General features: G+C 33.3%; 1 protein-coding gene across 2 annotated transcripts; it reads right to left on the bottom strand.

Annotated features, from left to right (window-relative positions):
* Positions 1–1,436: 1,436 nt before the first annotated feature.
* Positions 1,437–14,244, bottom strand: LOC134229903 (fibropellin-1-like). 2 transcript variants are annotated; one of them, XM_062711685.1, is made up of 13 exons: positions 13,864–14,244; positions 10,384–10,494; positions 10,114–10,227; positions 9,585–9,695; positions 9,394–9,504; positions 9,123–9,233; positions 5,568–5,678; positions 5,213–5,326; positions 4,900–5,007; positions 4,546–4,653; positions 4,106–4,213; positions 2,283–2,390; positions 1,437–1,932 (listed from the first exon to the last, which is right to left on the bottom strand). In XM_062711685.1, exons 1-13 carry the CDS (start codon positions 14,210–14,212, stop codon positions 1,652–1,654), a joined length of 1,845 nt encoding a protein of 614 aa, XP_062567669.1. In that variant the 5' UTR covers positions 14,213–14,244; the 3' UTR covers positions 1,437–1,651. The 2 variants fall into 2 exon arrangements, with proteins under 2 accessions (XP_062567669.1, XP_062567670.1); XM_062711686.1 differs by lacking the exon at positions 2,283–2,390.
* Positions 14,245–14,808: the final 564 nt, after the last annotated feature.

Raw genomic sequence — 14,808 nt, 5'->3', positions numbered from 1 at the left:
TACGGTAATGCCCACTAGTTATAGGTAAGTGCGTTTTATTATGTCTTGCAAATATTCTGTACGAAAGCAAAAGTGAAAGTAGTGTAGCCCTACCTGCGTAATACACATTCCTTCGATTGAAATTGTAATTTTTCGCTTGGTGTCCCAAATTAAAGATTAGTTTATTAATATAAAGTCACGATCCAGAAGAAGAAACACATATAACATTCGTTTTCAAAAAGGATCGTCAAAATGTAAACAAGATAGCGCCCTCTGACGGTTACAAACGCTAACGTGATTCTTTACCAGACTCTGCTGGTCGGAGTTTACGGAGACAGCCGAGCGTCTGGTTGAACGAGACTACCATCCAAGTCAAATATTATATTCCAACCCACACCTTTCTTGACAAGCAAATAAACTCCTTTCCCTAAACGTAAAAATATCTTTTTCGTGGTGGTGGTTTTTAAGCTTTATATACCTATAAATCTATAAATGACTGTTTTTTTCAGGATGGGTCTACTTTTTAAGGGTGGCCCAAGGTTACCTTCACTTAGTTAAGTATGTGCGATTAAACAAATTTGAAAATTCCGGGGGGGGGGGGGGGGGGGGGCGAGGGTACGCCCCCCGGACCCCCTGTACATCCGCACATGAAAGAGACAAATTCTGGGGAGAAATGTTTTAAAAGATAATTCATATTTTGAAGTATTTATAATTCATTCAAGACGAAGAAATAAAGTTGTCGGTTACTTCAACGTTAATTGAGATAAACTAATAATATTTCATCTGCCAACCCATATTCAATTTTATACTCATAACAAGGTTAAATGTATTCAATACAAAAATGTTTAACATAGTATATTTTATACTACTCGAGTAAGAAATCTTAAAATAATTATTTTTAAAATTAAAATAATGAAGGTGCTACATAGATCCATATTTTTTGTATAAAAATGCATGATTGTATATTATTTCTGGTCATTATCGTCGTATTTCATTAAATTATTAGTGTGTTACATGTATTTATCCCTGCCTTGGAAAGTGGAGGAAAAAAAGAGCCATTAAATATAGTATTTATTACAATTCATGTAATCATGCTTTCCAAAAAATATAACACGTTTAATACTGTTTAATTCTATAACTCAACACTTAGTGGTCATGCATGCCGCTGTTTGCTCTAGCGCAGCGGAAAAAGGTATTTGACTCATTTCGAATCGAACAACGGGAAGCTGTGACCGGCCCATCGGATGCAATATGGAAAGCGTGATCCCAGATCGATCGCAGAAGATGCAGAAAAGATTTGTAATATTTTACATGAAAATAGAATATATTTGACATGATAGGCAATCATCTATTCAAATATACAGTAATATAGCCTTGGTTCTCAGTAAAATTAAAAATGGCATTAAAAGGTATACTTTCAGTCAATTTATTCGATAATTATTAATTGAGAGAAAGGAACAGAGAGGAAAACAAATTCAAACTTTGCATTGAAGAAAAAATAAAGATATATAAACGAACAAAGTTGGCAATTCATTTTGTCTACTTGAATGTAAATTCAGCTAGATTTTTGATATCATTGTTTTTTAAGCAACAGCAAAAATAATACAAAGAGCTGATAAATGTGTAAAAAATCATTCTTTAAGGCACTTTCAAGGTAGTTAATAATTAAGGCTTAGAAATTCAATCCACCACTTTTATTAACTACTCCAGACTTTTGCGGTGTAAGTGGAAATACAGAATCCCTTCTGTACTTCTTCAGATATTCCTCTTCTTCTTCTTTATCGTCGTCATCGTCGTCCTTGTTATCGATGACCCCACACGCCTGACAACACTTTAAACAGACACATCCAGCCACCATCAGACCAACGAGGGACGTCATTGACAAAACGGCATATTCTAAATATGGCAGCCATTTGGGAAGAAGAATTTCAGATGCTTCGTCTGTGGTCAACACTAAAGTTTAATGTTTATGAAGAGTAAAAAGTATAGACACAAAGCCGCCGATCCGGGTTCATTATAAGTAAAATTATGAAAAATTTTAAAAAATGTAATCTTATATAAAGCAATTTTAAAAATGTCCTTTTAAAACTGAAATGAATACCGCTACTTCTTGCACGTTGCTCCCCTTAAAAGTATAATAGGTAGCTCGTATAAAAAACGACAAAATCACTATTCTCTTAAAAAATTAAGTTTGCTTACATGATTATGCTTTTCTGGGATATAATACATGTATATTATCTTTTTTGTATATGTTATGAGTCTTCATTATATACTATACTTATCGATTCAGATGTTACTCTTACATGTTTCACACGTAACTCCAGTGTACGACTCATCACAAGAACAGACAAACCCAGACGCGGAATCAGTACAAGTCCCGTGTAAACAGGGAGAGGATGTGCATGTTCTTACTGTATAAAATAAGTATGTAATATTGATAGATCTTTTTACATACATTAAAATATAAAATATTCTTTTTAAAGTTCCTAGCATACACTCAAAACATCATTCTCTGATCCATACAATGACCACTGAAGGAAATGGTGTTAAAATTGGAACAAACTAAGAAAAAAATGTGACCATTGCCGCACATGTGTAAGGTAATATTATAAGGATTTCATAAACCTCATTTGAGCTTAGCATTAAAAAATCGTCTTATTATTATAAACCTATTAATTTCGTTAACATAAGATATGGAAATACCGAACAGTATTTAAACCCAAAACAGTACAGTGGAACAATACAAATCTGCAGCAGAGAAACCACGGGCCTCGTAAACATTAGAGATAGGATCAGACGCCATGGACATGTAGGCATCCCCTGTCTACCTGTCTTACCTGCCGTGTTTTCTCTGTCATGATCGGGCAAAGGAAAAAAAACCATGGACAGTTATGAGTATAAATATCAGTCTTCCTAGTATGAAAGACTTTCGTCATAGTTCGACTTAATGACAGATTGCGCTTACTGACAACTTCACTGTATCGACCATAGAATAGGCAAATTCATGACATAAACTGAATCAGTTGATATCATTTTCCATCAAGTCGTTTGTTAATAACCTGTCTCGTTTTAGCGTGAAACATATCGAGATAACGAACAGTTTTCATAATCAAAAGTCCATTAAATAGTACAAAATAGTAGAAGAGTAAACACAGACCTCCGAAACATCAGAGGTGGGATCAGGTGCCATGGAGGAGTGAGCATCCCCTGCCGACCGGTCACACCCGCCGTGACCCACTTGTTTTGATCTGGAAACAACGTAAAATCCGTCCTCTATTCAGTGTATAAATAATCGACTAACAATTAGTGTGAAAAACATCGCTCAGCATTTGACTCAATGATAAATTGTATTTGCTGACCAGGTCATTGTATCGACCATAGAACTCACGAAATGATGACTTTGAACGAGACAGCTGAATTTCCTGTTTCATCAGCTTGCTTGTCAATAATTTACCTTGTTTTAGAAATTGTTCATACGTAGATCATGCTCTTGCAAGTCGAATCAACTTAATTAAAGATATAAACTTTGTATGCAGGTGATGAAGGTTTATTGCTGCTTTATTGCTGCAAAAGTAAGGGAAGTTAACGAGAGAAAAGTGAAAGCCATCACGTTTATCATAGAGCTTTGTTGTTAGATTACCATGAAGTATGTTTTTTTTCGCATCAAATGAACCGGGAGACAAAAATTCTGTATGTTGTTACGCAAGTGAGGAGAGGAAACAGTTGAAAAGTTGAAGTTTAATTAATACCTTTATTATCATTTTTGAAAAATAAAAATTAATATTAATGTCTTTTGGATCACTAAATGTATTTGTTTTATACAAATGAGAAATAAATACGGTTAACTGTGGTTCAACAGAAAATATATTTGTTGTAAAATTAATTGGCAAAATTGGAGGATAAAAACCAGATTATATTGATGCATACAATTTGACATCAGAACATTGAGGATAACTTATAGAGCTGTACACTGGAGTCACGAACTAAGGGTCGGGTGCACATGAAATCAGTTATTGGAAATAAAATCACTGATAAAGATACACTTTACTCATATAAAATAAAAAGATAAATTCGCTTTGAAAGCAACCATTGCTCTACAAACTTATTTTCCGTGAAATTAACTTACATGTATCGCATTTTGAGCCGGTATATTTGACGTCACATGTGCATTTGTACCCTGTAGGTGTGTCCGTACAGGTACCATGTTGACAAGGCAAAGAGGAACAAAGTATTGCTGAAAAAGACGTAAGATATTAATTTTTATTTAATTTGCTCATAATTTGTATTGTTTAATTGACTTTTGAGCATAAATTCGTTTCTTTCCATTGCATTCAAACGGAGCTTAAATTCCATTGCCGAATTGTGATTTTTTTAATCTTATAATGCTTAATAATTATAAGTTAACATCTTATTTAGGAAATATCCGATATATGAAAAAGTGTCCATAGTGATATCCTATGGTCAGTAAAGATGAATAATCACTCACGTGTATCACATTTTCCCTATATACTTGTATTTCTCAACACAATGACAGTTATAGTATGCTCAGTAAAAATAATTACTAACGTGTATCACACTTTTCCCCAGTATATTTCTCATCACAATGACAGTTATAGCCTGATGGTGAGGTGGAGCAAGTGCCATGAAGGCAGGGGTTTGGCGAACACTGGATTGCTGAAAGCAGAATTAAACACAGATGCACTCGTAATATATCCCAACGTCACATATTATTTGGTTTTCTATTTTTTTTGTTTGATTGTTTTACTGTTTTAGGGCACAGTTTCATGTGAAGCTAGGAACAATTTTTGTCATCAGATTAGCCCATCGCAACAATATTGAAAGATGTTTATGATTAATGTGAAATGTAATTGCAGCAGAACAAAAGGGCAACATGTGAGAGCATCAGAAGAAAAGACTTACGTTTGTTACACAGAATTCCAGTGAATTTTGGATCACATGAACAGGTAAATCCTGAACCGGTATCGGTACATGATCCGTGTACACAAGGAGTATCAACACATTTAATTACTATAGTAAAAAGATATTTAATTATAAACATGCCCCATATATATGATAAAAAATATATATATCTGTATTTTAATATATATAATAGTAAAGATATTATATATTCCCAATTAGAAAAAAGGTAATTCAATAGCATCTGATTAATTTTTTTTATTCAAAAGAATATTAGAGCGTCAGTCCTGATTGAAATATGTCCAAGTTATTTTACCTGTTTGACAAATAATTCCTTTATGGGTGTCTGGGCATGTGCATGTAAATGCAGTAGGATTTTTATTCATACAATGGCCACTATTTTTACAAGGCGAATCTGCACAAGTCTTCACTGAAATGCAGAAGCAATCAAGTATGACGTTTACATTGTAAACGGTAAGCAATATATGTAGTACAAATTAATTGCTTTTAATTACAAGGCATGCCTTATTTATGTCAACGGATGTTTAAATTTTAAGATTGATACAATCCCAAAATATGAAAATTACCTAATTTATATGTAATTACAAGGAGATAAGCATTTTTCGAGTAGCCATGTTGTAGAAACAGAAATAATACTTTGCAGTGTATACCTATTTCACATCTTTGTCCTTTGTAGATACTCGGACATGTACACTGGAAGCTTGTTCCTTTGGGAACACACGTTCCTCCGTGTAAACAGGGCGTATCACTGCAGGTAACAACTGTATTGTAGAAATGTATTTTGAAATGAAAGATTTTTGTAATCTTTAGAATGCCAAAGATACCTTACAACTGATTAAAGTTTTTCATATCTTTTAAATGAAACATTTTGAGATACCGAACAATTTTCAAGCTCAAAAGTCCATAAAAAAACGAAAATAGGAGGAGAGATAACACGGACCTCTGAAACATAAGAGGTTGGATCACGTGCCATGGAGGAGTGAGCATCTCCTGCCCACCTGTCACACCCGCCGTGTGCTCCTTGTCATGATTAGGACATAACAGAGAGAATGAAGGATATGGAGATAACGAACAGTATTCAGTCTCAAAGTCCATAAAACAATACAAAATAAGAGCAAAGCAAACACGGACCCCCGAAACATCAGAGATGGGATCAGGTGCCATGGAGGAGTGAGCATCCCCTGCCGACCGGTCACACCCGCCGTGTGCTCCTTGTCATAATCAGGAAATAACGGAAAAAATCCTTCGTCAATTCAGTGTATAAATAATGGACTAACAATTGGTATGAAAAACGTCAGTCAGCATTTGACTTAATGATAAACTGTATTTGCTGACAAGGTCATTGTATCGACCATAGAACTTTCGAAATGATGACTTTAAACGAGACTGCTGATATTCTTGTTTCATCAACTTGTTTGTCAATAATTTACCTCGTTGTAGAAATTGTTCATACGTAGAGCATGCTCTTGCGTATCGAATCAACTGAGATATGTATACGCCTTATGCAGGTGATGAAGGTATATTGCTGCATAAATAAGGGAAGTTGACGATAGAAAAGTTAAAGTCATCACGTTTATCATAGAGTTTGGTTGTTAGATTATCATTAACGTCTTTTTCATGTAAAATATCTAAGTATGAAACAGATGTGGCATCCTTTTTCTCAAGCTCACCAGGATATATCGTATCGACATAGGAATGGAAATTACCATTGTTAATTGACAATGTGTCGTCGATATATTAAAACTGAGTTGAAGGCCACAGCAAGTGTTTTCTTCTTTTCACGTATAAGATTTTGCATAAATTCTGCTTCATATGAATATAAAAATAAGTCTGCTAATAACGGAACGCAATTTGTACCCGGGGAATTCCAATAGATTGTTGGAATACCTGGTCTCCATAAACCACATAGATATTGTCAATCAGAAACTCAAGCATCTTCTTGATGTCAAATTCAGAGTACTTATGTGTGCAATCAGAATCTGTTTTAACAAAATAATTTTTCAAATGACCAATGACGAGGTAAGTAAATTTACGAGTTCAATTTTTATGGAAGAAGCAGCTGTCAATGATATCAAAAAGCCTGGATTTTAATTTGTCGTGGGGAATTGTTGTGTATAATGTTGAAAAGTCGTAAGTTTTTAAGCTGTTGATTTTTGTAAAGTCTTGTGATTTCAAATTGTCCAAAAGTTCTTTAGAATTTTTGAGTATCCACATCTGATTCACACCACTTCTTGAAAATATAGTTGCACAGTACTCTTGAAGTTTCTCCTTCACTACTGTCAATATCTTAGTGAGGAGTAACGAAAGAGGCTTGGTTGAACATTTACTGGAACCTGCAATGTATCTTTGTTTGTAAGGATTCTTATGAAGTTTCGGAATCCAATATGTATAAGGTAGTTCAAATTCATTTTGGCTCTGTGGAATATTAAAAGTATTCAAAACTGTCAGGTGATTTTGAAGAATTTCTTCCTTTGGAAGGGAAGTATGAGTACAAGTAGGATTACCACTTGTAGAATTAATTCCAAGTTCTTCTAGAATGCAATTCATATAATGAGCCTTACAAACGAAAACAATGTTGTTACCTGCTTTGTCGGCAGGAACCAGTACGTACTGATCGTGTAATATATCTAATTCTTTTTTCACTTCTGGTTTACTGAACACAGAAGGATAGATGGTTTTCATATTTCCCCTCAATCTTTTAATAAGTGACTTTAACATGGATCTGATACATTTAATCCATTCTGACAAGGTGTCAACGTCTTCTTTTTCATATCTGGCCCATCGTCTGGCGTAATTTTCAACAGAATCCATAATATTTATGAAATTCCGACGCTAGTTGAAGAATCTCTCGTCAATTCAGTGTGTAAATAATGGACTAATAATTGGTATGAAAAACGTCAGGCAGCATTTGACTCGATGATAAATTGTAATTGCTGGCAAGGTCATTGTATCGACAGTAGAACGTACGAAATGTTGACTTTTAACAAGACTGCTGATATTCTTTTTTTCATAAACTTGTTTGTCAATAACTTACCTCGTTTTAAAAATTGAACATATCTAGAGTATGCTCTTGCATATCAACTGAAATACCGTATATAAACCTCGTATGCAGGTGATGAAGGTATATTGCTGCATAAGTAAAGGTATTTGACAATTGAAAAGTTAAATTCAGCTTGTTTTTCATAAAATTTGATTGTTAGATTAGCATTTACGTCTTTTTCAAGTTGAATGTCCAAATATGCAACAAATGTGTCAGACTCTCTGGTATCGTTTGTCTCAAGCTCACCGGAATATATCTTATCGACATAAAAATGGAAATAACTTTTTTTAATTGTCAATAAGTCGTGGATATATCTAAAGGTCTAGAAAACCACAGCAAGTTTTCCCTTCTGTTCACTTTTAAGATTTTTGACAAATTCTGCTCTATGTGAATACAAAAATAGGTCTGCAAATAATGGGGCGCAATTGGTACCTAATGGAATTCCAATAGATTGTTGGAGAACCATGTTTTGAAAATCCACATATAGTCAATCAGAAACTCAACATCTTGTTGATGTCAACTCAAGAGTACTTGTGTATACGATTAGAATGTTTTAACAAAATAAATTTGCAAATGAATGTTAAATGTACAAGCATGTTTACAATCTCAATAAAAGTAATTTTTTATATTGAATAAAATTTTCAAATTCCAAGTCCTTGTTTGCAAAACAGTCCTACATTTAATCCAGTAGTAATTGACATTTTCAAAACAATTGTTCAGGATATATTTTATACGGAATTTACACTGAGGTTTTTTTACCAAATGTTCCAGTGTACTCTCTTATTATTAAGACCATATCGTGGTTTGACCAACTGACAAGGTATGTTTAAGAACTCCTCCACGACACTTGTTCCACCTCTGCCTTCAGAGATAAGCTTTGGCTCTGTCCCTCTTTCGAGCATGTTCACTTTTTTGTTTTCTTGACACATTTTATAATAAAATAAACAATCTTCCAAATAAAGTGTATTTGAATTTAATGAAAAAAAAACAAAAAAAAAAACTTTCTACAACTGCCTAATCACGTAAGATGTTTTGTTTCAAATACGCAATCGAAATCGAAATAAAATCAATTTACAACGCTTCTTTAAAATAATTCACCTTTTTCGTGGTTGCATAGTTATAATAAGCTGTACTATAAACTAAAAAAATACTTTACAATGTATACCTTTTTCACATCGTTGTCCTTTGTAGATGCTCGGACATGTACACTGGTAGCTTGTTCCTTTGTTAGCGCACGTACCTCCGTGTAAACAGGGCGAGTCACTGCACGTAACAGCTGTATTGAAAATACGGAACAGTATCATTTACTTTTCATCCATAAAATTCCAAACAGAAACCTTACAATTGTTTTAATGAGCCTTTTTAAACACTTAATATAAAGTACAAATGATTGCTTTTATAGTTTTAAGGTATATTTTGAATTTAGATTTTTTCACCTGTTTTACAAGTAAGTCCTTTGTAAGTTGCTGGACATGCGCAAGTAAATCCAGGAGATGTATCAGTACAAACTCCACCATTCTGGCAGGGGTTGTCAGCGCATGTCTTAACTTTAAAGGAAATGTAAAAAAAATATTATTTAAATTTTTCATTGACGCTAATATTGATTTTAAAAACGTACTTATCATACCTGTTTCACAGGTGTCTCCTTTGTGTGTATAAGGGCACTTGCAGGTAAAACTCCCTCCTTGATTTGTGCATAATCCTGTGTTCTTACAGGGATTGTCACTGCAGGTTAAGGCTATTATACATAAATTTAAATTTCAGATGTAATCATTTATATAAAAAAGAATGAAAATTCAAGCCGAAATTTGTGTATTAGAAAAATGGTCAAATTGTCATAATCAGTATAAAACTAAGTGGCAACAAAACAAAATAAATTCAGTGTCGAAAAAGATTTGACAAAACACTCTTAGTTATAATCTGGATGCCAGTGCACAATCTGCATCGGTAATAATTTTCATGATCTAATATTTCTTTGCTTAAAGATTTTTATTAACGAGTCACTGTTAGTTAGAATTCCAATTAAAGGAAATTATTTTCAGAAAAGATTTTCAAAACAATTAAAACCATACATTTATAAGCATATGCACTTCAGACATTCGTGAATGAAAAAAAAATCTCGCTGAATTTGTATATTAAATCTTAGAATGTTATACCTTTTTGACAGAATTCGCCGCCATATTTGCTGCGACACTGACATTTAAATCCATTTGTGACGTCTCGGCATGTTCCTCCCTTATCGCAAGTCACTCCATCGGAACATTTCTTACCTGAATTCAAATAAAATATTACTTTCTACAATTTTTCTTTTTAAATTTCAAAATATTTTTTTTATATTTTGCAAAATTTAGTAAAAGCACTTTCTGAACCCAATTGAACCACAGTGTACCGACTTTTCAAACAAGACAAAAACTGTTGATAATTACGTGTGTTGCAGTCCACTCCTTTGTATCCCCTGTCACAGTTACAGACAAAAGTGGCATTAGTGTCGGAACAGGTTCCATGTTTACAGGGATGATCCTGGCACGTCACCAAATCTACAATTAGAAAAATACGACGTCACCTGATATACAATAAAAACACAGGTACGTCACCAAATCTACAATTAGAAGAATACAACATGCCACATAATTAGTTACGATTAGTTAACAGAAAGGCACGTTAGCAGGTCTATACAAAGGATGACCGTGTTTGCTGTGCTCCTATTTTTTTTTTATTGTTTTATAGAATTATGAGCATTAATACTGTTCGTTATCTTCCTTTACCAATCACTTAACTGAAAGATGACTGAAAACGTACAAAAAGGTCAAGGAACTTAGTTGCAAATATGTTTTATGAATATCAGTAAAATACTCGCATGTCATTAGATTTATATTCAGTAAAATACAGTTATGTCGCTAAGTCTATAATCAGTAATATATCGATATTTCACAAGATTCATTATCAGCAAAATACAGATACATGTATGTTCCAAATAATAGTAAGATGTAACAGGTCTTTATCAATAAACAACAAATACATGTATGTCACCAGATCTATAATCAATAAGATAAAAAATGACACCGTATCTCTCAATAAAATAGAAATATAGCATCAAATCTACAACCCTTAATATTTGACACAAGATCTCATTAAAATGAACCTATTTTAAGTAGTTTTTAAAATTTAAAAATTGTTGATTGTATGAAAGAGATGTTTTGAATAGCATATTCCATTTTTTACAATGTGCCAGTACATAAAATGATGTATATTGACAGAATATACTTTTATTTATGGTTTACTACATAAGACAGAAAACCCAGCGACTTTTAAGTATAATTGTAAATGAAAAGTTATAATTACATTTAGAAACTATCTTGTTCTAAATTTTATTCCCGACCGGTAAATTCAAAGTTTATAACTTGATATTATACATACTAATCGGAAAAAAACAAAGTTTCAGTCTATTTGTTTTAACATTTTGAGTAAAAGAATTATTCTGAAAGGTAAAATGAAGTTATTTCTTTTTCATTTAAGAGTACAGAATAATAAAAGAATTTTTAATCTTAAATTACAGAAATAAAGGTATCAAAAGATTCATTGCTTCAGATAAAGCACGCCTGTCCTGTACATCAATAATCTAGATTATTGCGGTGTTTGTGTTAGATCAAGTTCTCAGTGAGAAGCCAGTCGCCGTGTGGTAATTGCTTGTTAAGGTGAATACTGATATAGTTATACCCAGGTATTTTTAAACATAAACCACACAAAAATTTAAACCTACGTCAAGAAACTTATCGATGTCAAAACTGTTTTATGAAGAGAGTTTTATCTGAATGGCTTGCAGATTAATGAGTAACTATATTAAAAGAGATATAAGGAAATGATTGACATAATTTAAATTGAAGTTATCACCTATGTGATGCACATTATACCTGTACGCTATTAATAGCATTGTGAGATTCCATATACATGTAGAAATTAAATGATAATAATGAAAAACTCAATTATGTTGAAAAAACAACATGTAAAAAAGAACTTAAATGGTTCAATGTTTTTCCCCTTTATCTTGGGTTTAATATGCATTTCCTTTTTGTTTCACTATTTTTCTTGCTGTTTAACGTTCCGTCGAGAATTTTACACTCATATTTATATCAGGCGACACTACTTTCCAATGGAGGGACAGTTAAGGAACCTTTCGCCATCAACGACTGTGGCACAGGACCTCGGTTTATACGAATTTATCATAAGGAATAAGATAAGAAGGAATAGGAACAGAGCAAACATGATCCTGCAAAACATCAGAAGTGGGAACAGGTGCCATGTAGGAGTGAGCATCCCTTATTGACCGGTCACACACGCCGTGTTCTCCTTCTAATGATCAGGAAATAACGTGAAAATTCCGGGGACAACTCATTGTATAAATGATGGCCTTGACCGGTCACACACGCCGTGTTCTCCTTCTAATGATCAGAAAATTCCGGGGACAACTCATTGTATAAATGATGGCCTTACAATCAGAATGAAAAAAGTCAGTCAGCATCTTCAAAGTATTTAAAGTACTTGTCAATATTTTATAAAAGATATTTAAAAATTGCATATATTTTGATTTATATCTGCCCTAACAAGAGGACAAAGATTTTTGAAGCATGTTTTCCATTTATTTTCCGATCATGACAAGGAGCACACGGCGGGTGTGACCGATCGGTAGGGGATGCTTGCTCCTCCATGGCACCTGATCCCACCTCTGAGGATTTGAAGGACCTTGTTTGCTTTGCTCCTATTTTGTATTGTTTTGTGTGTTTTTGATCTTAAATATCCCCATATGTTATCTCCATAGGTTTAATTTTCATTAAAACATCTTTGAATTAATTCATCTTAACTTCCAGATTTTTCCTCTATTGGCGTAACATTTTCTCTTGGTTTCAATTAATCATCGGGAGGTTAAAATTTCGGCATCATATCTGGTATCCATAAGAAATTAAATCATCAAATGCCTTCAAAAAGCTTAAGCGTGAAGGAAATCCTTTTTGATTTGTAACTTTATCAAAGCTTGAAGGAAACTTTTTAATTCGTAATTTTTCAAAGCTTGAAAAAATGCTTTTGATTTGCAATCTTTTCAAACATCATTCTCTTTTTTAAAGACAAGGATGACAATAACCGTGGTCATTCTTAAATGCCTTTCGAACAATAAGAAATGTGAACTGGGCAAAAAATTCTCCGAACCTTTAGAAACAATAAAATTGAGATTTAGTGTAAAGGAATACCAATCCCATATGGACAGGACAAACTGTATTGAAAGATTATGAAAGTAATCTATTAGTAATCCAAATTAGTATTCAATTCATGACCTATCTTCTGAAATTAGTTTTTTTAACGAAGCAAAATATTAAGTTATAATTTGGAATATGAATCAGCGTAACGGTTTTTAATTACAGCGTTAAGGATTTTTCTTTCTTTTTGCGCCATTTTACAGAGGACTACAGACATTATTTAGAAATTGATGTAAATTACAAAATTTGACCTGCGCTGCATTCCCATTCTCGCTAAGTGCAAAGAAATGCTAAAATAATTTTATGTGTTACACATGTCATTTGAAGTATTTGTTGAAATATTTCTGCATGTACCAAGTGTGGATATAAAATGACGTCAAGTAAAAAAAAAATAACAGTTGTTCATAGACTTTTCGAAAAATCCTAGTTAAATCCTCCTTGAAATTTTGTAACTTGGATGAACCAAATTATAATCAGTTGTTGCACGTGTAATATAATCAACAATAAACACAGTTAATTAATAAATATAGGACGTCTTTTTAAAGTTTCTAACTTAATTTATAGCCTATTTTAAGACACCTATAAGTTTATGTGAACAGAAATATTATATGTACATTTCAATGCTTCTTCAATGGATCTACTTCAGTTAAATCTTACCCTGACAACACTCTCCTGAATGATGCAGATCACAGATACACGATGAAGATGAAATATTAAGAACCCCGCCATGTTTACACGTACGGCATGGCTGGCTAACATTCATCGGAAAAGTTATACTTCTATTACAATATACCAAACAGTTTTCCAAAGTATGTGGTTTTACATCCTGGGAACAGCACATATGCCGGATCCTGTACTGAGATTGGGCACCACAGTTACCAGTGCATTTAGTCCAGGGTAGCCAGTCAAACAAATTGCAATCCGGTTCAACTATACAGTCTTCAAATGAGAAAACTTGATCGGTGAATAAGGTACAAATCAGCAACAACACCTTAAAGGATTTCATATTAACCTCTGAAAATCACATATAACGTGCACTGTAATATAGTTAGTCAACTGATAAAAGAAATCAATTCCAATCAATCCCTCTTATGTAAAGACTTGTTAAGGTTAAGGTTTAAGTATGGTTTTTACATGCTCATTCGCACTTTGAAGGTTCCTAATTTTGCAAATGGAATATACTAAGCCAGCACAATTCTTATGCTATTTGTCCATCATAGACATCCGAATACTGATTCCAAAATTGGATTCCTTGCTAACGTAAAATGAAAATTCAGTGTCATGATCAATATTGTAAATCCGACAAAGTTCAATAGGACACATTGTGATAACATGAATTAAAAGATCATCTGGTCTAAAAGGACAATTGATAGTGAAAATTAAGCAGAAGGGTTTTGATATCCGTCGCTAAAGTACACTGAACCTGCAGGCATGTTCATGAAGCTATCTTAGGACTACGGTGTCTCCTAAGAGCGTCTTAGGAAATGTCCTAGTCTTAAGTCAGTTTCTCGAAGCTTTCCTAAATTTAGGAACTTGCATAAGTTTTTCCTAACTTTAGGACAACATAAAACTTGTCCTAAGATCATCCTAAGTTTGTTGTGA

Source organism: Saccostrea cucullata, unplaced genomic scaffold (assembly GCF_032062105.1).
Source record: "Saccostrea cucullata isolate Sc308-1 unplaced genomic scaffold, CSIRO_AGI_Scuc_v1 ctg1443, whole genome shotgun sequence".
Classification (NCBI taxonomy): Eukaryota; Metazoa; Mollusca; class Bivalvia; order Ostreida; family Ostreidae; genus Saccostrea; species Saccostrea cuccullata.
This window is presented reverse-complemented; position numbering and strand designations above follow the sequence as displayed.

Bases quoted from the DNA above. Each gene is read 5' to 3' on its own strand.
- LOC134229903 (XM_062711685.1), bottom strand. From the start codon at position 14,212: ATGAAATCCTTTAAGGTGTTGTTGCTGATTTGTACCTTATTCACCGAT. The intron at 9,505-9,584 runs GTATGATAAGTA...TTTCCTTTAAAG, and splicing joins AGGAGACACCTGTGAAACAG to TTAAGACATGCGCTGACAAC. The intron at 4,214-4,545 runs GTTAGTAATTAT...CGTCTTTTTCAG, and splicing joins TGGGGAAAAGTGTGATACAC to CAATACTTTGTTCCTCTTTG.